The sequence below is a fragment of the Leucoraja erinacea genome, chromosome 2 (genome assembly GCF_028641065.1).
Source record: "Leucoraja erinacea ecotype New England chromosome 2, Leri_hhj_1, whole genome shotgun sequence".
NCBI lineage: Eukaryota > Metazoa > Chordata > Chondrichthyes > Rajiformes > Rajidae > Leucoraja > Leucoraja erinaceus.
In genome coordinates, this window is record NC_073378.1 from 7,718,098 (window position 1) to 7,745,200 (window position 27,103).

At 44.6% G+C, this 27,103-nt stretch overlaps 1 protein-coding gene across 1 annotated transcript in view; it reads right to left on the minus strand.

Moving 5' to 3' along the window:
- The window catches only part of cep72 (centrosomal protein 72), a 162,517-nt gene extending 156,292 nt beyond the window's left edge, over nucleotides 1–6,225 (minus strand). Inside the window, exon 1 of the mRNA XM_055666200.1 lies at nucleotides 6,090–6,225. Coding sequence (XP_055522175.1) covers nucleotides 6,090–6,210 — 121 coding nt within the window. The 5' untranslated portion in view covers nucleotides 6,211–6,225. The remainder of the gene's footprint in view (nucleotides 1–6,089) is intronic.
- Nucleotides 6,226–27,103: the final 20,878 nt, after the last annotated feature.

Consider the following 27,103-nt stretch of genomic DNA (forward strand, 5'->3'; position numbering starts at 1 on the left):
ATTAGGAGAGAGTTAGATGGAGCTCTAGGGGCTAGTGGAGTCGAGGGATATGGGGAGAAGGCAGGCACAGGTTATTGATAGGATACAATCAGCCTTGATCACAATGAATGCCGGTGCTGGCTTGAAGGGCCGAATGGCCTCCTCCTGCACCTATTTTCTCTGTTTCTATGTTTTATAGGAGATGCTACCTCAACAAGGCAGCCAGCAAAGACCCACACCTCCCTGGCCAAGCTCTCATTCCATTCCTACTATCAGGAAGACGGTGTAGGAGTTTGAAAACTGTAACTAACCTCTTCAAGAATAGCTTCTTCCCAACAACCATCAGGCCGTTGAACAGCACACAATGCCATCCTCAGCTATAAACTATGGACTGTATTTGGTTGCGTTAAGGATTTGGGGGGTTTGTTTTGCCATAGTATTGGGGTTATTAATTTATTGAATTTATATTCATTAGATATTATCTATGTTTATTGTGTTTAGAAGCCTGCTAAGCTACTGCACGAAAGAATTTAATTGTTCTGTTTTTGGTATATATGACAGGTGAGCACTGTTGATTCTTTATACAACTTCAGATTGCACCACAGTCTTTGCATCATTCTACCGTTCCTGCAATTGTTGTATTTATTGTGCTCTTATTGTATTTATTGTCTAGTCATGGGAACTAGGAATGTCATCGTGCCCTGGGATGTATGATCGTAAACTAATCTGACTCTGCCTGTACGGTTCCACCCCATCCCGACCTCCGACTGGCCCAATTTACACTGTCAAATGTTATCCCAATGACTTTTACTATCCTGCTTTTGACAAACTTTCTGAAATTGCAGCTGCAAGGTTAAAGTAGAAAATTTGGGTTTATTCTGCTTGGAGCTAAGACTTTAAAGAGGAGTTCCGATAAAGGTGCATAAAATTTCACATCATAAAATAAACAGAAGAAAAATATTACCAACCGCAAATAAATAAATGGAACAAAAGTTTAAAGTTTGGAACAAAAGATACAAGGATGTTCTTTATTAAATAGCTTTCAGCATCGGAAAGTAAATGCTTGTGAAGTTGGTGGTAAAAGACTGTAAAGGTTTTTAAATTTCAACACAGTCTTGATGTAATTCCAGTGAAGTCTTGAAGGATGGTCTCCAGATTCAGATGGGTGGCATATTGTGGAACAATTAGTTGTTCCCATGACTTGGGATCAAACCTGACCTATGGTACTGTCTATGTGGAGCTTGCATCCTCTCTTTGGAGTCCTAGGTTTTCCCTGGGTGCTCCATTTTTGATAGAATTTGATAGAATTTATTTGCCACACAACCAGGGTCGGTGGAATTTGGGTTGTCTGCAGCAGTACAATAATAAAGAACACACAACCACAATAAAAATGTAAACATTTACCATCCAATTTACCAGCTCTCTTGTATCTTTTGTACAAAACTTGAAATAACGTCCCTTTGACCTGCTTCTAATGGTAACAGCCTGTTTACTTATCAGTTCTTTCTGATTTTTGTGCATCTTCATTGAATCTCCTCTTTCAGATCTTTGCTCCTAGAGAATAAGCCCAACTTCACTACTCAAACCTTGTAGCTGGAATCTGAGAGGGGAAACCCAGATTTGGAGGGCCAAAGACAGCACCAAAGATATACTAGAGAAACAAGAGGCTGAGATGGCAGAATCTTGAGCAAAACACAAAGTGCTAGAGGAACTCTGGGAGTCAGGCAGCGACTGGGGAAGAAATGGACAAGCGACATTTCAGGTAGGGACCCTTCTCAGATTGATAGAAGAGGGAGAAAATTTGTAATGAGGTGGTGGGAACAACATAATAGGTGGATATGCGGGCTATGGGCATCGCAGTCTCCAGGGTGGGAGCTGCTGCTTCACATTCCAAGTCGCTGAGGAGTGTTACATAGAAACATAGAAATTAGGTGCAGGAGTAGGCCATTCGGCCCTTCGAGCCTGCACCGCCATTCAATATGATCATGGCTGATCATCCAACTCAGTATCCCGTACCTGCCTTCTCTCCATACCCCCTGATCCCCTTAGCCACAAGGGCCACATCTAACTCCCTCTTAAATATAGCTAAGAGGGAGTTAGATGTGGCCCTTGTGGCTAAGGGGATCAGGGGGTATGGAGAGAAGGCAGGTACGGGATACTGAGTTCGATGATCACCCGACGCCAGAGTTCCAGCTTCCCGCAAGAGAGCCTGAAAACATCGGACTGGCTGCGGAGGCCACAAATAGGCCCTGACCTCGGGTGGACTATGAGGAGGAGGAGAACTGGACTTTTTGATGCCTTCCCTCACAGTGGATTCTGCTGTGGGGGGACGATTCATGTTGAATCCTATAGTGTACTGTGTCTTTTTTATTTTTTATTTTATATGGATGTATGGAAATCTAATTTCTTCTATGTAAAGCACTTTGGCTTCAACGTGATTTGATTTAAAAGTGCTATATAAGTAAAAAATTACTTACTACTTACTTACTTACTATATGTGTCAAGAGGGTTTGTTTGGCAGAACAAAAAGGCACAACAGAGGACGTACTTCCTGCAGCAGCTGAGGAAGCACAATCTGCCGCAGGCAAAGATGGTCCAATTCTATATGGTCATCCTAGAGTCTGTCCTAGCCTTACCCATCATGTCGTGCTTGGTTTGGTTCAGCCACCAGGCACGACATCCGGAGGCTGCAGCGATTCTCCCTATCAGCTGAGAAGGTTATTGGCTGCAACCTTCCCTCCATTGACAAACTGTACACTGCAAGGGCCAAGAAGCGAGCGGGTAAGATCATCTCTGACCCCCCACCTCACCCTGACCACAAACTCTTTGAATCATTTCCCTCTGGAAGGTGACTCCGGACTGTCAAAGCTGTCACAGCCAGACATAAAAACATCTTTTTTTCCCCACGAGTAGTAGCTCTACTTCATAACTAAAATCTGTAGCTTCCTTTTGCTCTGGTATTTTATTTAATTCATATGTTTAATTAATAATGTTTTATTATTATTATTTAATGTTTTATGTGTCATTCCTAACTGTCACTGTATATCATGTTGTCACTTGTGGGCAGAGCACCAAGGCAAGTCAAGTCAAGTCAAGTTTATTTGTCACATACACATACGAGATGTGCAGTGAAATGAAAGTGGCAATGCTCGCGGACTTTTGTGCAAAAAGACAAACAACCAAACAAACTATAAACACAATCATAACACACATATACCTTTACATAATAAATAATGGAAGGAAAAACATTCAGTAGAGTTAGTCCCTGGTGAGATAGGCAAATTCCTTGAATGTGAATACTTGTCCAATAAACTTATTCATTCATTCATCCATCATTCATGGATGGAGTAAGTGACAAGGGCTAAGGTTGAAGAAGGGACAATAGGGTGTCAGATATGGAGGAGTGAAATGTGAAGCTGGATGTAGGAGTATGCAGGTTGTTAGATTAAATGGCCATTGTAAATTTCTACCATTGTGCAAGTCAATGGTAGAAACTGAGGGAACTTGATGGGATTGGGGGGGAGAATAGGTTACAAGGAAAGTTACCAGAAGAATGGGATGGCTCTGAAAGCCACTGTAGACACAAAGGGATTGAAATTTCCTCCTTCTACGTCACAAGGAAATAAGTTCAAAAATGCAGTAAACTTAAGGTGAAAGATTCTGAAAGAGGGTTGGTCTAAAAATAAATCACTCCGAATGAAGAAAACATTTCATAATTTGATCTCACCAGGTAACCTGTATGGAACAAGATAACATACCTGAAAGACCAAAACTAAATCCTACATTTTCTACTTTTATTTCTGACTTCCTCTCTAGAATTTAGAAGATTGAGAGGGGATCTTATAGAAACTTACAAAATTCTTAAGGGGTTGGACAGGCTAGATGCAGGAAGATTGTTCCCGATGTTAGGGAAGTCCAGGACAAGGGGTCACAACTTAAGGATAAAGGGGAAATCCTTTAAAACCGAGATGAGAAGAACTTTTTTCACACAGAGAGTAGTGAATCTCTGGAACTCTCTGCCACAGAAGGTAGTTGAGGCCAGTTCATTGGCTATATTTAAGAGGGAGTTAGATGTGGCCCGTGTGGCTAAAGGGATCAGAGGGTATGGAGAGAAGGCAGGTACGGGATACTGAGTTGGATGATCAGCCATGATCATATTGAATGGCGGTGCAGGCTCGAAGGGCCGAATGGCCTACTCCTGCACCTAATTTCTATGTTTCTATGTTTCCAACATCTACAGCTTTTCACTTTTTGCTAATGCTGCAAAGGTCATCAACCTGAAACGTTAACTCTTCACACTGTGTTGCTTGACTTACTGAGTATTTCCCACATTCTAATTTTATTTCAGAATTCAAAGATCTACACATTCTTGCGTTTTTCAATGTTTCTCCAAAATTTGACACTGAATAATTGGTATGGTATAAATATGGTAGCATGCATTAATACGGTGCTTTTAATGGAATGAAATATCTCAATGTTTTCAAAAAATATCACACACTATACCACATCAGCGAAAATAGTAAAACTGAAGACAAAAACATTGGTTAGATATCTTATAGAAAGTCAGAAAAAGATTCCGACTACCTACCCTATCTATGCCTCTCATAATATGACATACTTCCATCAAGTTTTTTTTCTCCTTTTTCCTTTCTCCTACAATATGTAATATGTAAAAGAATATACGATATTGTTCCATTCTGTTTGCAGTTTGTTTGTTTGTTTGTTTCTTTCTTTTTTGCACCAAGTCCAAGTTTTTTTTTCCTTTCTCCCGCAATATTTAATATGTAAAAGAATATGTGATTCTGTTCCATTCTGTTTGTAGTTTGTTTGTTTTTTTGCACAAAGTCCATGAGCATCGCTACTTCTCATTTCACTGCACATCTCGTATGTGTATGTGACGAATAAACTTGACGAGTTCCCCCTCACTGTAATGGTTGCACTGTTCACTAGCTCAGTCCAAACCTAACAACCGTAACAGTGCACCCAACAGTGCACCCTCCAGAACAAGAGGTCACAGTTTAAGGATAAGGAGGAAATATTTTAGGACTGAGATGAGGAAAACATTTTTCACACAGAGTGGTGAATCTGTGGAATTCTCTGCCACAGAAGGTAGTTGAGGCCAGTTCATTGGCTATATTTAAGAGGGAGTTAGATGTGGCCCTTGTGGCTAAGGGGATATGGAGAGAAGGCAGGTACAGGATACTGAGTTGGATGATCAGCCATGATCATATTGAATGGCGGTGCAGGCTCGAAGGGCCGAATGTCCTACTCCTGCACCTAATTTTTATATTTCTATGTTTGCCTTTTTGCACAAAGTCCGCGAGCATTGCCACTTTTCATTTCACTGCCCATCTCGTATGTGTATGTGACGAATAAACTTGACTTGGAGTTTCCCCTCACCGTTATGGTTGCACCGTTCACTATCTCAGTCCAAACTTAACAGCAGTAACAGTGCACCCAACAGTGCACTTGCAGCACCACTAAAGCACAGCTCCAGAGTACACAAGTTGCAAATGAGAAGGTATATGTTTAATTAAAAACATGGGCCAACTAAAGTTAAAACAGGGCTGGTAACTCAACCATTCCCAGTTGTTTGCAAGATACAATGAGATTGCTGTTGTATGCAGGAAGAGTATTGTCCACAGGGTCATGTGTGTGGAGCAGGGTGTCGACATGAAACTTGTCGACACCCTGGGATGGATGGACGGATACTGCCTGACCCCGAGTTACCCCATCCAGCATCTTGTGTCCCTGTGTCAACTAGTGTGTTGTTGTAGTGTATTCACAATTGCTGCAACAATACAGCCAGGGACAGACACCAAGACCCGAGAGATCGCCCGCCCACACACCCCCACACTGGCTGGGCCCGCTATAGCCCCGGGCCCCAGGCCCCAGCAGGCCCGGTCCAGGCCCCAGGCTCCAGCAGGCCCCAGCAGGCCCCAGGCCCCAGGCCCCAGCAGGCCCCAGGCCTTACCCAGCAGGCCCCAGCAGGCCCCAGGCCCCAGGCCCCAGCAGGCCCCAGCAGGCCCCAGCAGGCCCCAGGCCCCAGGCCCCAGCAGGCCCCAGCAGGCCCCAGGCCCCAGCAGGCCCCAGTAGGCCCCAGGCCTTACCCAGCCGCTCCTCCTCCTCCTCCCGCAGCCGCAGCCGCCGCTTCACCCACTCCTCCGTCGCTCTCAACGCCATCGCTTCACGCCGCACCCCACTGGGCATGCGCGCTGCCGGGCTGTCCATCACGGCGCTGGGGGCGGGGCCTGGAATGGTGGCTCCTCCCACTGGTCCCACTGGAGAGAGGAGAGAATATAGACAAGAGTCACTGGACACTGGACACTGGACAAGAGTCACTGGACACTGGACACTGGACACTGGACACTGGACACTGGACACTGGACACTAGACACTGGACACTGGACACTGGACAGTAGACACTGGACACTGGACACTGGACACTGGACAAGAGTCACTGGACACTGGACACTGGACACTGGACACTGGACACTGGACACTAGACAAGAGACACTGGACACTGGACACTGGACACTGGACACTAGACAAGAGTCACTGGACACTGGACACTAGACAAGAGTCAATAGACAATAGACAATAGACACTAGACACTGGACACTGGACACTAGACACTAGACACTAGACACTAGACAAGAGTCAATAGTCAATAGACACTGGACACTAGACATTGGACACTAGACATTGGACACTAGACACTAGACACTGGACAAGAGACAATAGACACTAGACACTAGACACTGGACACTGGACACTGGACACTGGACAAGAGTCAATAGACAATAGACACTGGACACTAGACATTGGACACTAGACATTGGACACTAGACACTAGACACTGGACAAGAGTCAATAGACAATAGACACTAGACACTAGACACTGGACACTAGACATTGGACACTAGACATTGGACACTAGACACTAGACATTGGACACTAGACACTGGACACTAGACACTAGACACTAGACACTAGACACTGGACACTGGACACTGGACACTGGACACTGGACACTGGACACTAGACACTAGACACTAGACAAGAGTCAATAGACAATAGACACTGGACACTAGACATTGGACACTAGACATTGGACACTAGACACTAGACACTGGACAAGAGTCAATAGACAATAGACACTAGACACTAGACACTAGACACTGGACACTGGACACTGGACACTAGACACTAGACAAGAGTCACTGGACACTGGACACTGGACAAGAGTCAATAGACAATAGACACTAGACACTGGACACTAGACACTAGACACTAGACAAGAGTTAATAGTCACTAGACACTAGACACTAGACAAGAGTCAATAGTCAATAGACACTGGACACTAGACATTGGACACTAGACATTGGACACTAGACACTGGACAAGAGTCAATAGACAATAGACACTAGACACTAGACACTGGACACTGGACACTGGACACTGGACACTGGACACTGGACACTAGACAAGAGTCAATAGACAATAGACAAGGGCCAATAGTCAATAGACGCTGGACACTGGACACTGGACAGTAGAAAATAGACACTAGACTCTAGACACTAGACAGTAGACAGTAGACAATAAACACTGGACACTGGACACTAGACACTAGACACGAGTCAATAGACACTAGACACTAGACACTAGACAAGAGTCAATAGACACTGGACACGAGTCAATAGACAATAGACACTAGACACTAGACAAGAGTCAATAGACAATAGACAATAGACACTAGACACTAGACAAGAGTCAATAGACAATAGACAATAGACACTAGACACTAGACAAGAGTCAATAGAGAATAGACAATAGACACTAGAAACTAGTCAATAGACACTAGACAATAGACTCTGGAAACTGGACACTGGACACTGAACGCTAGACAATGGACACTGGACACTGGACACTAGACACTAGACACTGGACACTGGACACTAGACTCTAGACACTAGGCAATAGACGCTAGACTAGACGCTCGACGCTAGACAATAGACACTAGACAATAATGCAGGAGTAGGCCATTCAGCCCTTCGAGCCTGCACCACCATTCAATATGATCATGGCTGATCATCCAACTCAGTATCCCATACCTGCCTTCTCTCCATACCCCCTGATACCTTTAGCTACAAGGGCCACATCTAACTCCCTCTTAAATATAGCCAATGAACTGGCCTCAACTACCTTCTGTGGCAGAGAATTCCACAGATTCACCACTCTCTGTGTGAAAAATATTTTTCTCATCTCAGTCCTATAAATATTCAGTAATGGATGAAAAGCCTAGGTTCCTTTTTCCTGGAAAAACTGCTGAGAAAGTACATGACAGAGGATATTAAAACAAAAAAAAAGTTTTGATAAATTGGATACAGCAATGTTTATTTCCATCCATACGTTTTTATCTGAGGAGTGGTGGGAAAATGCAACTCAATACAGCTGGAAGTGGTTGAGGTGAATACACTAATCAATGACAGGATCCTTCTGACAAAGCGACTGACCTACAACAATGACTATTGCCTCTTCCCACTGATGTGACCTAACCTGCTGTTTATTTTCATCAATTTCTGTTGCCTTTAACAAGTGAGTGAGCAAGCATGAGGAAGAAAGAAATAAAGAGTTCCATTGATGGATTTAAATAAGGAAACACAGTGAGGAGACAGAAGGAATTCATCACAGGCTTGTAATTTTCTTCCATCCAGTCCATTTTCTTAGTACATTGCATCAGGAAAGCTCAAAGTATCCTGAGAGACGTCCTTCATAGTGGCCACTCCCTTTTTGCTTTTCTACCTTCTTGGAGAGGGTACAAGAGCTTCAAAGCTCAGACGCCCAGATGCCCATACTGAAGAACAACTTCTCAGAAACATAAACATAGAAAATAGGTGCAGGAGTAGGCCATTCGGCCCATCGAGTCTGCACCGCCATTCAATATGATCATGGCTCATCATCCAACTCAGTATCCTGTACCTGCTTTCTCTCTCCATACCCCCTGATCCCTTTAGCCACAAGGGCCACATATAACTCCCTCTTAAATATAGCCAATGAACTGGCGTCAACTACATTCTGTGGCAGAAAATTCCAGAGATTCACCACTCTCTGTGTAAAAAATGTTTTTTTCATCTCAGTCCTAAAATACTTCCCCCTTATCCTTAAACTGTGACCCCTTGTTTGGGACTTCCCCAACATCGGGAAAAATCTTCCTGCATCTAGACTGTCCAACCCCTGTCAATAGTCAATAGACAATAGACAATAGTCGATAGTCAATAGACAATAGACAATAGGTACAGGAGTAGGCCATTCGGCCCTTCGAGCCAGCACCACCATTCAATGTGATCATGGCTGATCATCCACAATCAGTACCCTATTCCTGCCTTCCCCCATATTCCTTAAACTCTGCTGTCCCTAATAGCTCTATCTAGCTCTCTCTTGAAAGCATCCCGAGAACCAGCCTCCACCGCCCTCCGAGGCAGAGAATTCCACAGACTCACCACTCTCTGTGTGAACACGCTTTTCCTCATCTCCGTTCTAAATGGCTTACCACTTATTCTTAAACTATGGCCCCTGGTTCTGGACTCCCCCAACATCAGGAACATGTCCAAACCCTTAAAAATCTTATATGTCTCAATAGGAATCCCTCTCATCCTTTTAAATTCCAGAGTATACAAGCCCAGCCGCTCCAATCTGTCAACATATGACAGTCCCGCCATTCCGGGAATTATCCTTGTGAACCTACGCTGCACTCCCGTAATAGCAACAATGTTCGTCCTCAAGCTTGGAGATCAAGCTGCACACAATAGTCAATAGTCAATAGTCAGATTTATTCGTCACATACACAATAAAGTGCAGTGAAATAAATTTGCCAGCAGCGGTACAATAAAAAAGAACACACAATACACAATAAAAATTTAACACAAAAACATCAACCACAGCATTCATCACTGTGGTTGAAGGCACAAAGTTCAGTCAGTCCTCCTCCATTTTTCCCCGTATTCCAGGTGTGGTCTCACTAGGGCCCTGTACAACTGCAGGAGGACTTCTTTGCTCATATACTCAATTCCTCTGTAGGCAAGAGTGTTTTATTGTCATGTATCCCAGATAGAACAATGAAATTCTTACTTGCTGCAGCACAACAGAATATGTAAACATAGTACACTGTAAACAACATAATAAACGATAATAGTCTAGTGTGAGCTATAGGGAGAGGTTGAGTAGGCTGGGTCTCTATTCCATGGAGTGCAGGAGGATGAGGGGAGATCTTATAGAGGTATACAAAATCATGAGACGAATAAATCGGGTAGATGCACAGTCTTTGGGCCAGATTATGGGAATCGAGGACCAGAGGACATAGGTTCAAGGTGAAGGGGAAAATATTTAATAGGGGGAGTAATTGGGGGAGTCCAGAACCATGGGTCACAGTTTAAGAATAAGGGGTAAGCTATTTAGAACAGAGACGAGGAAGCACTTTTTCTCACAGAGTGTTGTGAGTCTGTGGAATTCTCTGCCACAGAGGGTGGTGGAGGCAGGTTCTCGGGATGCTTTCAAGAGAGAGCTAGAAAGGGCTCTTAAAGATAGCGGAGCCAGGCAATATGGGGAGAAGGCAGGAATGGGGTACTGATTCGGGATGATCAGCCATGATCCCATTGAAAGGTGGTGCTGGCTCGAAGGGCCGAATGGCCTACTCCTGCACCTATTGTCTATTGTCTATTGTCAGTTGTCTAATAGGAATCCGAGGGGTAACCTTTTCACACAAAGGGTGGTGGGTGTATGGAACAAGCTGCCAGAGGAGGTAGTTGAGGCTGGGACTATCCCATCATTTAAGAAACAGTTAGACAGGTACATGGATAGGACAGGTTTGGAGGAATATGGACCAAGCGCAGGCCAGTGGGAATAGGGTAGCTGGGACATTGTTGGCTGGTGTGGACGACTTGGGCCGAAGTGCCTGTTTCCACATTGTATAACACTGTGTGCGCCACACACACACACACACACACACACACACACACACACACACACACACACACACACACACACACACACACACACACACACACACACACACACACACACACACACACACACACACACACACACACACACACACACACACACACACACACACACATACATACACACACACCTACTCCGCCATTCTATCATTGTGGGTCTATCCACCCCCCTCAACCCCATTCTTCTGCCTTCTCCCCGTAACCTTTGATGTTCTTCCTAATCAAGAACCTATCAATCTCCACTTTAAAAGTATTCACTACCTTGGCCTCCACTGCCGTCTAATTGAATGGCAATGAATTCCACAGGCTCACCACTCTCTGCTTAAAGAAATTCATCCTTATTTCCATTCTAACCCAATAATATCTTCCAGCTATTTTGTTTTCTTCCCCCTCAGAATTCCAGCATCTGGAGCCTCTTGGACTTGTAGGAATCCCTCCACGGATACTGCTGGTCCACTGAGTTTCTCCAACAGTTTTATTTTTGCAGTAGTGTACGGTGTTTGTTGTTCGTTATGTGGTCATCTCTATAGATTGAAGTGCAAGCGAATCACTGGTTCATGCGGAACAACTGTTTCCAGGAAGATAGACAAAAAATGCTGGAGTAACTCAGCGGGACAGGCAGCATCTCCGGATAGAAGGCATGGGTGATATTTCGGGACAAGGCCCTTCTTCAGGCTGATTTCCAGGTGCTGAAAAAAGAAGAACTGAAAGGGTTTGTGTTGCATCTCCGGCCATTGCATTGCAAAGATGCCGAGAGAAGTGAAGTGTAGTTAGGAGACATAGAGTCAGAGAGACATAGAGTGATACAGAATGGAAACTGGTACTTCATTCCAACTTGCCCACACTGGCCAACATGTCCCAGCTACACTAGTCCCACCTGCCTGCGTTTGGTGCATATCCCTCCAAACTTGTCCTATCCACATACCTGTCTACTACTGTTTCTTAAACGTTGGATAGCCCCAGCCTCAACTACCTCCTCTGGCAGCTTGTTCCATACACCCTCTGTGTGGAAAAAGTTACTCCTCAGATTCCTATTAAATATTTTCCCCTCCACCTTGAACCTATGCCCTCTGGTCCTCGATTCCCCTACTCTGGGCAAGGGGAAGTTGCAGAGAGAATAATGCAAGAGAAGGGACAGATGCGCATGTTGCTGAAGACGGGGGCGGTGGAGGTTTGGGAGGCAGATTTCATTGAATATGAAGTCTGACGAAGTAAAGGGCCAGGGAAAACCCCTGGGTGGAAGAAAATGCAAGAGCAGGAAGCGATGCAGATGCGAATGGGAACCTGATCCACAATGATTTCGGGGAAGCCAGATTTAGGAAATATTTATTTTTAATCTCCTTCTTCTTGCGTAAGGCGTGCCCAGTCTAAAGTGGTGGGACAACTTGTTGATTGATTGTTGGTTGATCTTACTTGATTGTGCACGACAGGTTGATGGCATTTCGTCGAAACAGGGCAGACCACAGGAAGGTTGCAATCTCACGCCCCCTTTAAACTTCCTTGTTGCAGGATTACCCAAGATGTCATCTGTTATCCCGTAAACAGATCTTGAACATGAATCAACATCTCCGACACATTATTGCTAATCGTCATATCATCGAGTAATCCACGGTCAATTGATGTAGACTGCACAAGTTTCAATTTACATTTAATTCCCCAGGAAAGCTTAATATTAAGTGTTTAAGAGGGAAGAGGTTTTAAATGAGTTCGGTGGGTCTGAAGAAGGGTTTCGGCCCGAAACGTTGCCTATTTCCTTCGCTCCATAGATGCTGCTGCACCCGCTGAGTTTCTCCAGCTTTTTTTGTGTAAGCTTAATATTAAAATGCTCTGGGACGTGTACCATCCTGTCGGACGGTATAGGTCGATCATGTATTTGCGACAACCCCAGTCTCAATTGAACTAATCAAAATCAACACTGTGAGGATAGATACAATGGAGTCAAGTGTAGGAAGGAACTGTATGTGCTTGTTTACACCGAAAATGTTGGAGTAACTCAGCGGGACAAGACAGGCTGAAGAAAGGTCTCCCATTCCTTCTATCCAGAGATGCTGCTTGTCCCGCTGAGTTAGCTACTCCAGCATTTTGGATTTCAAAGGCATCTCCCGACACTGTCGACTATCGTAAATTAATCAACGCCTGCACTGGCACCTTCTGCATTTGATGCACGGATAATAATCCACACCCTTCCATTTTCAGAACATTCTTGGTATAAACCAGGAGAATCCATGTAAATTACCAAAGTGTTCTCAAAATGCAAGCTTGTGGGTGACTGTCTTTGCATCAAATGTCGAACCTAACAGTGCTAACTAACAGTGCTGGCAATGATCACGTTAAATTGCGTTCCCTTGTTTAGCCTACCTTGAGAGGAGGTGATGCAATATAAAATGCAGTACCGACTGCTGACTTTATGTATAAGGTACACAAAAATGCTGGAGAAACTCAGCGGGTGCAGCAGTATCTATGGAGCGAAGGGAGTTACTTCCTCCGCTCTATAGATGCTGCTGCACCCGCTGAGTTTCTCCAGCATTTTTGTGTACCTTCGATTTTCCAGCATCTGCAGTTCCTTCTTAAAGACTTTATGTATAAGATAGACACAAAATGCTGGAGTAACTCAGCGGGACATAATGAAACGTTTCTTCTCTCCAGACAAATGCTACCAGTCCCGCTGAGTTACTCCAGCATTGTTGTGTCTCTCTTCGGGGTGAACCAGCATCTGCAGTTCCTTCCTACAGACCGATGTAATGACTTACCGTTCACGGCGTCCAACACTGAGGCAAGCGAGCTTCACGGCGACCGGAGACTGTGTTTGTTCCGCGATGCCAGTCTCCGATCTCCGATCAGGTTGCATTTGCTGGCAGTTGAAGTATTAAAGGCGCTGAAAACGCCAGCGAGAAGCGGGAAAGAGATTGCCGCAGGTTGAAGCGAACTGATGCGATGAATTGCTCAGGTCGCAGAAGTACCAAACGTGTTGCATTAAAATCCGCAGCAGCTCACAAACTTTCTCAGGGACTTTTCTGGTGTATGGGTATATATTTCAAAACACACACCAATTCATTAAGTCTGCAACTGTCAAAGTCTTAATTGGGGGGGGGGGGGGGGGGGGGGGGGGGGGGGGGGCATTTATCTAGCGTTTGTTATGAGTATTGGAGTATTGTGTGCAATTTTGGTCCCCTAATTTTGAGGAAGGACATTCTTGCTATTGAGGGAGTGCAGCGTAGGTTTACAAGGTTAATTCCCGGGATGGCGGGACTGTCATATGCTGAGAGAATGGAGCGGCTGGGCTTGTACACTCTAGAGTTTAGGATGAGATGGGGATCTTATTGAAACATATAAGATTATTAAGGGTTTGGGCACACTAGAGGCAGGAAACATGTTCCCGGTGTTGGGGGAGTCCAGAACCAGGGGGCACAGTGTAAGAATAAGGAGTAAGCCATTTAGAACGGAGATGAGAAAACACTTTTTCACACAGAGAGTGGTGAGTCTGTGGAATTCTCTGCCTCAGAGGGCGGTGGAGGCAGGTTCTCTGGATGCTTTCAAGAGAGAGCTAGATAGGGCTCTTAAAGATAGCGGAATCAGGGGATATGGGGAGAAGGCAGGAACGGGGTACTTAGAAACATAGAAACATAGAAATTAGGTGCAGGAGTAGGCCATTCGGCCCTTCGAGCCTGCACCGCCATTCAATATGATCATGACTGATCATCCAACTCAGTATCCTGTACCTGCCTTCTCTCCATACCCTCTGATCCCCTTTGCCACAAGGGCCACATCTAACTCCCTCTTAAATATAGCCAATGAACAGGCCTCGACTACCCTCTCAGTCTGGTGAACCTTCTCTGCACTCCCTCTATGGCAAGAATGTCCTTCCTCTGATTTGGAGACCAAAACTGTATGAAATACTCCAGGTGTGGTCTCACCAAGACCCTGTACAACTGCAGTAGAACCTCCCTGCTCCTATACTCAAATCCTTTTGCAATGAAAGCTAACTGATTGTGGATGATCAGTCATGATCATATTGAATGGCGGTGCTGACTCGAAGGGCTGAATGGCCTACTCCTGCACCTATTGTCTATTGACCACTGGAACTGTTAACATCCTATGCAACTCCTTCACATTGAAAAAGACATGGAGGCAGAGGTGATGGAAGAAAAGCTCAACATGGTGGCGACACGGAACTCGTTGAGGTGAGTGAACAAAGGTGAGGCCTCATTAGATTGTTGCTTTAAATGACAGCCTTTTGTATTTAGTCACCTTTATGTTCTGGTTGTCACCCAATTATAGAATTGAATCATGAATAAACCACTATTCATGTTGTAGTAAATATAAGAGATGGTGTGAGTACCTCAGTCTACCAATAAGATCATCTCAACAAATGTGATTCACTTTTACAATGCACCTTTATAATAGTTGAATGAAAGATGAACAATTTCAGACAGCCATGTTCATGTCTGGAGCCTTCTCATATCTGCCTTAGCTCAGTATTAGCTGTTTCGCCAAGGTGCTGGGTTCAGCTCCCACTCCAGGCTTGTAGAACATAATCTGACATTACGTTGCATTGGCAGGAGATGTTCTGCAGTGATGCCGTGTCATTTACAGAAAGTTATTAAACTGAGACTCGGTTCTTCCCCTCAGGGAGAAGATACCACTTCAGTGGGCAGTTTTCCAGTAAAATTACTAATCGTCGAGTTCAACTTCAAGGTTGGATTTATTGTCACGTACCAATTAAGGTGCAGTCATATTTGAGTTACCATACAGCCACACTAAGTAAAAAACCAACACTACACACAGCCGCATAAAATAAAATGTAACATAAACATCCACCACAGCGGAATCCACATTCCTCACTGTGATGGAAGTTAATAAAGTCCAATCATTTTCCTCTTTGTTCACCCGTGGACGGGACTGTTGAACCCTCTGCAATCGCCGCTGCCGATGGTCTGATGTCCGAAGCCCTTGCGTCAGGATGATCGAACTTCCTCAACTCAGATTACAACACAGAAAGGAAAAAATCTCATGGTATTCTAACTGATGGGCCATTGTTTTGGACCTTGCTGTGGGGAAATGTGCTGTCAGATTTCCTAATTACAACACATTACTATGTGTTTAACAGAAAATGTTTTTCTTTTAATGTCTGGTTGTTATCAAAGGCTCCCCTTTCCTTTACATATTCTTTTTAAAACATATTTATTCACAGGTTCCACTCAAATATTCTCAGCATGATTCTCACAAAATGATCTTCAGCAAATGGAAATCTGAATTAATTAATTAGAATGTTATTTAAGTCTAAAGAAGGGTCGCAACCTAAAATGTTTAAGAAGGAACTGCAGATGCTGGAAAATCAAAGGTACACAAAAATGCTAGAGAAACTCAGCAGGTGCAGCAGCATCTATGGAGCGAAGGAAATAGGCAACGTTTCGGCCCGAAACGTTGCCTATTTCCTTCGCTCCATAGATGCTGCTGTACCCGCTGAGCTTCTCCAGCATTTTTGTGTACCTACCAACCTAAAATGTAATCTATCCAGGGATGTTGCCTGACACGCTGAGTTACCCACTTTGATTATTTTTAAAATCTTAAATTTAAATTGATTCATGTTGATTACAAGATGTTCCCACAACGACAAAAGTTGTGAACATTACTCTGCAAGTGTCACTGGCAGCCAACTCATTCTCCCAATTAAGAATTCTTGCCATATCCTATCATTCCTCTTGATTGTTTAGATTGCAAAATGACAACGTATTTATCAATGTGACCGGCATAGATGGTGAACTTTTAATACAACCACCAATCTCTGTTGCAATATTTAATTACACAATGACACCATGAACATCTTATGTTCCTGCCCGTTGAGTCATACTGTCTCCTTTGGTTTTCTCGTCACCGTTTCCAGGAACTACACGGAAGACTTACCGTACCTACCCATTAAAGACAATTTACAGTGGCCAATTAACCAAGCGATGCTTACATTTTTCGGATGAAGGAGAAATCAGACGACCTGAAGGAATCCTACACACTGATAGCGAAAGCCTGCATACGCCACACGGAGAGTTTTGGAGACTAGCATTGAGGTTTTCGGGACTTGCCTTGACATTCATTCATCTGGACGCCCGCAGCGATGGCTGCGGAGAGTTGAGGTCCCGGGGTAAAATGGAGGAGGACTGGCCAATTGTTGTGCCTTCCACCACAGTGATAAATGCTGTGGCGGATGTTTGTGTTAAATTTTATTGTGTGTTTGTGTGTTCTTTCTCATTGTACCGCTGCTGGCAAATTCATTTCACTTGTACTTTATGTGCAATGTGACAAATAAAACCGTATTGTATTGTATTGTATTGTATTGTAAGTTGGGTTACGAGCTATGGGGCTGCAACTCCACTAACTGCATCATTGTGCAGATGTGGTGGGAGATTGCAACCTTCACGTGGTCCACCCTGTTTCGACTAATGCAATGAACCCGACGTGCACAAACAAATAGATCAAATAGAACAAGTTGACCTGCAACTTTAGGCTGTGCAAGCCATATGCAGGAAGAAGATTGTGCAGATAGCTGTTGCGGTCAGTCTAAAACGGAAAAATACGTCAAAGCTGAAAATATTGTTGAATCACTACTCCAAAATCGTCATACTAATTTTAAACTCACAAAGGCCCTATTTCACATTCACATTTTCCCTTTAAATTCACGAGGACCCTGTAGCCAAGCTCCTTTGAAACTTACCAAGACTCAGTTTCCCACACTTGCTTTGAACCAACATGGCCCAGTCCCACACTCCCTTTAAACAGCAGAAGCAGGCAGTGAAGAATGCGAATGGTACGTTAGCATTCATAGCAAAAGGATTTGAGTATATAGCAGGGAGGTTCTACTGCAGTTGTACAGGGTCTTGGTGAGACCACACCTGTAGTATTGCATACAGTTTTGGTCTCCCAACCTGAGGAAGGACATTCTTGCCATAGAGGGAGTACAGAGAAGGTTCACCAGACTGATTCCTGGGATGTCAGGACTTTCATATGAAGAAAGACTGGATACACTTGGTTTATACTCTCTAGAATTTAGGAGATTGAGAGGGGATCTTATAGAAATTTACAAAATTCTTAAGGGGTTGGACAGGCTAGATGCAGGAAGATTGTTCCCGATGTTGGGGAAGTCCAGAACAAGGGGTCACAGTTTAAGGATAAGGGGGAAATCTTTTAAGACCGAGATGAGAAAAACATTTTTCACACAGAGAGTGGTGAATCTCTGGAATTCTCTGCCACAGAATTAAGTTGAGGCCAGTTAATTTGCTATATTTAAGAGGGAGTTAGATGTGGCCCTTGTGTCTAAAGGGATCAAGGGGTATGGAGAGAAGGCAGGTACAGGATACTGAGTTGGATGATCAGCCATGATCATATTGAATGGCGGTACAGGCTCGAAGGGCAGAATGGCCTACTCCTGCACCTAATTTCTATGTTTCTATGTTAAACTCATCGGGTTTTGTTTAAACTCAACGGGTTCCCTGCCAATTGTACTGTGACATCTTTAAAAAAAAGCAAATTATAGGTGTGTTGGGGTATCAGTGGAAATAAAATCAGATCATCCAGAAAATCGGTGGTGCAACACCACCAAATTTCATAAGTGGCTGAATTATCTGAAATTTGCTGTAATCACTCTGACAGAACAAAATGAATGAGCAGTCATCCCATTTATACGCAAACGCTTTTGATAATAGAAATAAATGTTTTTTTTCCGTATAGACTATGCCCGACCAGCTGAATATTTAAAAAAAATTCTTAAGTACTTTTCTATTTTTATTGACTGCAGCTGCAATTTAAAAAAATCCAGTAGGTAGCTTTGATCCCGTAGAAAATTAGGCCGAGAAATTAAGGATAGAATACAAGATTCATGATTCCAAGAGAGTTTATTCTCATGTGTCCCAGATAGGACAATTAAATTCTTGGTACAGAAAAATGCTGGAGAAACTCAGCGGGTGCAGCAGCATCTATGAAGCAAAGGGAATAGGCAACGTTTCGGGCCGAAACCCTGAAGGAAATAGGCAACGTTTCGGGCCGAAACCCGGAAGGGTTTCGGGCCGAAACGTTGCCTATTTCCTTCGCTCCATAGATGCTGCTGCACCCGCTGAGTTTCTCCCGCATTTTTGTGTACCTTCGATTTTCCAGCATCTGCAGTTCCTTCTTAAGCACAATGAAATTCTTGCTTTGCTTCAGCACAACAGAATATAGAAGGCATGAATACAGAACAGATCAGTGTGTCCATGTACCATTGCATAAATATATACACGCACGCATGAATAAATAAAACAGATAAAGTGCAAATAAACAGATAATGGGCTATTAATGTTCAGAGTTTTATTTGAGTTGAGTTTAATAGCTTGATGGCTGTGGGGAAGTAGCTATTCCTGAACTTGGACGTTGCAGTCTTCAGGCTCCTGTACCTTCTACCTGAAGGTAGCAGGGAGATGTGTGTGTGGCCAGGATGGTGTGGGTCCTTGATGATACTGCCAGCCTTTTTGAGGCAGCGACTGCGATAGATCCCCTCGATGGAAGGAAGGTCAGAGCCGATGATGGACTGGGCAGTGTTTATTACTTTTTGTAGTCTTTTCCTCTCCAGGGCGCTCAAGTTGCCGAACCTATGATATGGCAGATGAATTAAACAGGTATTTTGCATCAGTCCTCACTACACAAGATACAGTTCAGTTTAGTTTATTATCACGTGGACCGAGGTACAGTGAAAATATACAAGTAACACCCCAGAAACAGCTGTAAATCAGGACTGCAGAGGGTGGTGAAAACTGCCCAACGCATCACTGGTTCCTCACTCTCCTCCATTGAGTCTGTCCAAAGCAAGCGATGTCTGGTGAACAGGATGTAGATGGTGGACAGGAAGGGACAAAACAGATCAGTGTGTCCTTACACCATAATATAAATATATACACACATGAATAAATGAACCGATAAAGTGCAAATAACAGATAATGGGTTATTAATAATCAGAGTTTTGTCCGAGCCAGGTTTAATAGCCTGATGGCTGTGGGGAAGTAGCTATTCCTGAACCTGGTTGTTGCAGTCTTCAGGCTTCTGTACCTTCTACCTGAAGATAGCAGGGAGATGAGTGTGTGGCCAGGATGGTGTGGGTCTTTGATGATACTGCCAGCCTTTTTGAGGCAGCGACTGCGATAAATCCCCTCGATGGAAGGATGTCTTCCACGTCACGGGATACAACACCTGCTCTGTTACCAAGTCCCTCCCCCATCAAATATTCTTTACTCAGAGAGTGGTAGCGGTGTGGAATGAGCTTCCAGTGGAAGTGGTGGAGGCAGGTTCATTGGTATCATTTAAAAATAAATTGGATAGGCATATGGATGGGAAGGGAATGGAGGGTTATGGTATGAGTGCAGGCAGGTGGGACTAAGGGGAAAAAACATTTGTTCGGCACGGACTTGTAGGGCCGAGATGGCCTGTTTCCGTGCTGTAATTGTTATATGGTTATATGGTTAAATATGGACCCAAACAGACATTCCAGGCAAAGCAATGATTCACTTCCCATTCTGCGGATAGCATTCATGATGTGGTGCCCTGAACAAGTGGAGAAACCAAAGGCAGATTGTGTGATTGCTCTGCGGCAGATCACTCTTTAGACCACAGGTGAAATCCTGAGATTCCAGCTACCAGTCACTTGATCAGCATCCCACTCACACTCTGTCTTATCAGTGTGTTGTCTCCTACAATGTCTCTACAAAACCCAATGCAAGCTTGAGTAACAGCATAGAAACATAGAAAATAGGTGTAAGAGTAGGCCATTCGGCCCTTCGAGCCTGCACCGCCATTCAATATGATCATGGCTGATCATCCAACTCAGTATGCTGTACCTGCCTTCTCTCCATACCCCCTGATCCCTTTAGCCACAAGGGCCACATCTAACTCCCTCTTAAATATAGCCAATGAACTGGCCTCAACTACCTTCTGTGGCAGAGAATTCCACAGATTCTCCACTCTCTGTGTGAAAAATGTTTTTCTCATCTCGGTCCTAAAAGATTTCCCCTTTATCCTTAAACTGTGACCCCTTGATCTGGACTTCCCCAACATCGGGAACAATTTTCCTGCATCTAGCCTGTCCTACCCCTTAAGAATTTTGTACGTTTCTATAAGATCCCCCCTCAATCTTCTAAATTCTAGCGAGTACAAGCCGAGTCTATCCAGTCTTAGATTCAAGGTTGACAAAATTGCTGGAGAAATTCAGCGGGTGCAGCAGCATCTATGGAACAAAGGAAATAGGCAACGTTTCGGCCCGAAACGTTGCCTATTTCCTTCGCTCCATAGATGCTGCTGCACCCGCTGAGTTTCTCCAGCACTTTTGTCTACCTTCGATTTTCCAGCATCTGCAGTTCCTTATTAAACACATAGGTTCAAGGTTCATAGGTTCAAGATGAAGGAGAAATGAAGGAGCTCTATCTAACTCTCTCTTAAATCCATCCAGTGATTTGGCCTCCACTGCCCTCTGTGGCAGGGAATTCCATAAATTCACGACTCTCTGGGTGAAAAAGTGTTTTCTCACCTCAGTCTTAAATGACCTCCCCTTTATTCTAAGACTGTGGCCCCTGGTTCTGGACTCGCCCAACATTGGGAACATTTTTCCTGCATCTAGCTTGTCCAGTCCTTTTTTATATTTATATGTTTCTATAAGATATTCCCCTCATCCTTCTAAACTCCAGTGAATACAAGCCTAATCCACATACATCCACAAGCATCCACATCTAATTTCATTCAATTGTTTTAAAAACGATTAAAGGTTGAGCAACATTTTGAAAAACATGAGTCACCTGTAATTTTGTATGTTAATCTTGTTAATTTGTTTCATTTTAGCCCTTACAGGATGGATGGCAGTGTCAAAGAAAGGCACATTTTCTGGAAAGTCGAGAATTGCCACAGAGCTGATTTAAATTGGTCGTCTAATTGAAATGTCAATGTCATGATTGTGATCTTGTGATCCATCAAATATGTTGCAACCTTGAAATCCACAGTATTGAATCGAGCATTATCATCTTCTTAGGCAATCGTGTGGTTGCAGATGATCCACTTGGAGCTGGGCACGGTAGAGTAGCGGATGGGCTTCTGTCTCACAGCACCAGAGATCCGGGTTCGATCCTGAATAGGGGTGCTGTCTGTACAGAGTTGGTATGCTCTCCCTGTGACCACATGGCTTTTGTCTGGGCGCTCCGGTTTCCCCCCACATCCCAAAGACGTGCAGACTTGGAGGTAAATTGAGTTCAGTACATCATCCCAAGCAGTGACGGACTGGGTCTAAAAATATTGGTAGCCAGGAGACAACGGGAGCCCACCCACAACTACAATGCTATCATTTAACAGGGGCCCATCTACCATTACTTGCTATCACTTCATCAGGGGCTCACTTGCCATCGGGCAAGCTGACACCCTGGCTAGTCCGCCACTGATCCCAAGTGTGTAGGGGAGAACTAGTGGAAAAGTGATCATTGGTCATGCAGACTTGGAGGGCCGAAGGGCCTGTATCCAGGCTATATCTCTAAACAAAAGTAAACTAGACTAAAACTAAACTAAACTAAACTTCCACTACAATTCTGTGAGTTGTGAGGAATTAAACTCGGGATCTGCAGATTCTGCCACAGGTTGGCTGGTGGCATTTGATAGAGAGGATATGTAGCTTGTGCCTTGCATATCATCCCTGTTCTTGCATCTGGCCGTACATTCTCCTTCTGAGTGGCCCAAAACACGAGTCCCTTCACGAGTACCTCTCTGCCTACAAGAGCTGCTTTTGGTCTAGGATTCCAATGATGACATTTATCCACAAGCCTTTTTCTCATTCCTCCTCGATATTTCTTAACATAGCGGACGCGAGATTGGCATCTTCGATTTGGGAATCTGGCATCAGGTATTGATGATGTTGCCCACCTGCTGAGGTTGGTTAAGCATGAGCCCACACCATCCTGGCCACACACTCATCTCCCTGATACCTTCAGGTAGAAGGTACAAGAGCCTGAAGACTGCAACAACCAGGTTCAGGAATAGCTACTTCCCCACAGCCATCAGGCTATTAAACCTGGCTCGGACAAAACTCTGAACATTAATAACCCATTATCTGCTATTTGCACTTTATCAGTTTATTTATTCATGTGTTTTGTAGTCAATGTCTACTATGTTCGGTGTGCTGAAGCAAAGCAAGAATGTCATTGTCCTATCAGGGACACATGACAATAAACTCACTTGAACTTGAACTTGATGAGGCTATCATAGAAACATAGAAACATAGAAATTAGGTGCAGGAGTAGGCCATTCGGCCCTTCGAGCCTGCACCGCCATTCAATATGATCATGGCTGATCATCCAACTCAGTACCCCGTACCTGCCTTCTCTCCATACCCCCTGATCTCCTTAGCCACAAGGGCCACATCTAACTCCCTCTTAAATATAGCCAATGAACTGGCCTCAACTACCCTCTGTGGCAGACAGTTCCAGAGATTCACCACTCTCTGTGTGAAAAAAGTTCTTCTCATCTCGGTTTTAAAGGATTTCCCCCTTATCCTTAAGCTGTGACCCCTTGTCCTGGACTTCCCCAACATCGGGAACAATCTTCCTGCATCTAGCCTGTCCAACCCCTTAAGAATCTTTCTCAGAGAGCTGGTTTTCCTATCTAGCCAATGGATTTGGAAGGTGTACAGAGGTAGTGCTGGTGTTACTCCTCCAGTAGTCCAAGCACCAATTATAAATTGTCTGTGTAGGTAGGAACTGCAGATGCTGGTTTAAACACAAAATACTGGAGTAACTCAGCGGGGGCAGGCAGCATCTCTGGAGAGAAGGAATGGGTGACGTTTTGGGTCAAGACCCTTCTTCAGACTAGTGTGTGACTTGTCTGTGTTTCCCACAGGAGGACAGGGACCACTGCAGCTTGGTAGACCATGTGTTGGAGCCTATTTGGAGGTCTTCATCTTTGGGTGCTCTTTTTCATGGGTAGCCAAAAGCATCGAAGACAGCAGTGAATTTAATCCCCAGCTGAGAGGTGGAATTGGAGATATGGAAAATGATCTGGATAGACCAGAGTCTGGTCATTGCTCTTGATTGCCAGCAGTGGTGTTGTACAGTATGGTGCAGGATTTTTGTCTTCTGAATGCTCATCCTTTCTCAAGATTCAAGATTCAAGCTTCAAGATAGATTTAATTGTCACATGTGCCAGATGGCACAGTGAAGTGAATTCCCATACAGCCATACAATAAAAATAAACTGGACTCAACACACTATAGAATTTAACACAAAACATCCCCACACAGCAGAATCAAAGTTCCCCACTGTGTGGGAAGGCACCAAAGTCAGTCTTCTTCCTCCACTGTTCCCCGTGGTCAGGGCCTCCCCAAGCCCTCCGCAGTTGCAGCTACGGGCAGGCCCGATGTCCAGGACCGCTCGCTGCGGTGATACAAGTCCGACGCGGGGCTGCGGGACGTCCACAGCGGGCCGTCCTCAATTCCTTCACATTAGTGAAGGAATCAGTCAAAGGCTCTTTCAGTCAGAGGGTGGTGAATATGTGGAATTCATTGCCACAGAAGGCTGTGGGGGCCAGGTCAATGGATATTTTAAAGGCGGAGATTGACAGACGATTAATATTCTTTAATTAGTTGGGGAGAAGGCAGGAGAATGGGGTTGAGAGGAAAAGATAGATCAGCCATGATTGAGGTAGACTTGATAGGCTGAATGACCTAATTCTGCTCCGACAACTTGTGAACTTCGAAACTTCTGAACTATGATTCAGCCGAGCAGAGGAAGCTTGTCTCAGAGAAACATAGAAACATAGAAAATAGGTGCAGGATGAGGCCATTTGGCCCTTCGAGCTGGCACCGCCATTCATTGTGATCAAGGCTGATCGTCCCCAATCAATAACCTGTGCCTGCCTTCTCCCCATATCCCTTGATTCCACCAGCCCCATGAGCTCTGAAAAGTCACCTATTCAATAGACAATAGACAATAGGTGCAGGAGTAGGCAATTCGGCCCTTCGAGCCAGCACCGCCATTCAATGTGATCATGGCTGATCATCCCCAATCAATACCCCGTTCCTGCCTTCTCCCCATATCCCCTGACTCCGCTATTTTTAAGATCCCTATCTAGCTCTCTCAAGTTCAAGTTCAAGTGAGTTTATTGTCATGTGTCCCTGATAGGACAATGAAATTCTTGCTTTGCTTCAGCACACACAATCTTGATGGCAACCAGAGAACCTGCCTCCACCGCCCTCCAGAGATGCTGCCTGTCCTGAGTTAATCCAGCATTTGGTGTCTATCTTTGGTTTAAACGACCATCTGCAGTTCCTTCCTACACATTTCTCTGTACCATTTCCAACATGACAACATTTTGACAAGATCTTTCCTGTAACTTGGTGCCAAGAACTGAACACAATACTCTAAATGTGGCCTCACCAATGTCTTATACACTGTAATTGTAACATGAACTCCCAACTTCTTTACTCAATACTCTGACTAATGAAGGCTAATGTGCCAAAAGCCTTTTTCACCACCCTGTCTACCTATGATGCCATCTTCAAGGAACCATTTACCAGCATAAATTGAAACATAAAAACATAGAAAATAGGTGCAGGAGGAGGCCATTCGGCCCTTCGAGACAGCACCGCCATTCATTGTGATCATGGCTGATCATCCCCAATCAATACCCTGTGCCTGCCTTCTCCCCATATTCCTTGATTCCACTAGCCCCCAGAGCTCTATCTATCTCTCTCTTAAATCCATCCAGTGATTTGGCCACCACTGCCCTCTGTGGCAGGGATTTCCACAAATTCACAGCTCTCTGGGTGAAAACGTTTTTTTCTCACCTCAGTCTTAAATGGCCTCCCCTTTATTCTAAGACTGTGGCCCCTGGTTCTGGACTCGCCAACTTTGGGAACATTTTTCCTGCATCTCCTTAAATAATATGACAGAGCCCACATTGGCATTCTTCCAAGCATACCCCAATTTGATCCGGTGACGATGAAAGGATCCAAGTATGAAACCCTGTATGCACATCTGGATTATGCTAATCACATGCTAGAAAGAGCCAAGAGTGGCTACAATAAATTATCTTATATTAGTACGAGTCAATGATGAGTTTAATTTCCTTGCTAAACCTGCGTTTCTGCATTTGCCTGCACTGGGCCTGTACTCGCTGGAGTTTAGAAGAATGAGGGGGGGACCTCATTGAAACATACAGAATAGTGAAAGGCTTGGATAGAGTGGATGTGGAGAGGATGTTTCCACTAGTGGGAGAGTCAAGGACTAGAGGTCATAGCCCCAGAATTAAAAGAACATTATTTTAGGAAAGGGATGAGAAGAAATCTCTTTAGTCAGAGGGTGGTGAATCTGTGGAATACTTTGCCACAGAAGGCTGCGGAGACCAAGTCAGCGGATATTTTTAAGGCAGAGATAGATAGATTCTTGATTAGTACGGGTGTCAGAGGTTATGGGGAGAAGGCAGGAGAATGGGGTTAGGAGGGAGAGATAGATCAGCCATGATTGAATGGCGGAGTAGACTTGATGGGCCGAATGACCTAATTCTACTCCAATTCCTTATGACATTATGACCTTAAACTGCTGTTCAAGTTTACATCAGGTTCTCTTGTATTTCCCAAGCCATGGGAGACACGTTAATCCTTCATAATCCATAGGTGTGAGATCAAAAGCAGTGTTTGAGGCTACTCCCTGTACTTCTTGTGTGCCTTGATCTGTGTAGATGTGAGTCACGATGTGCAGAATCCTCATTGTGACGAGTAGAGTCTTTCATTCAAAGAGTGGAGGTGGTTGAGGAGAATGGTGTCAGAGAGCAGGAGGATTGCTCTATAATATACAAGCCACGGAGCTGCGGAGCTGCGGACTTACCATCGTGGAGCTAGCCAGCTTCGGAGCGTGGAGAGCAGCGGTGGCGCGCTGCTGCGACCCGACTCCGGTGGATGGTGACACCGGGAGCTCGCGGGTCCCTGCTGGGAGACCGCTTTTCGGGGTACCGGCAACGGCGACTTCTCCCGCTCGAATTGCGGGGTTGAGAGTGACCTGGAGCGGGGCCTTACATCGCCCGGCGCGGCTTTAAATTGCCGCGGACTTGCTAGCGCCCACCGG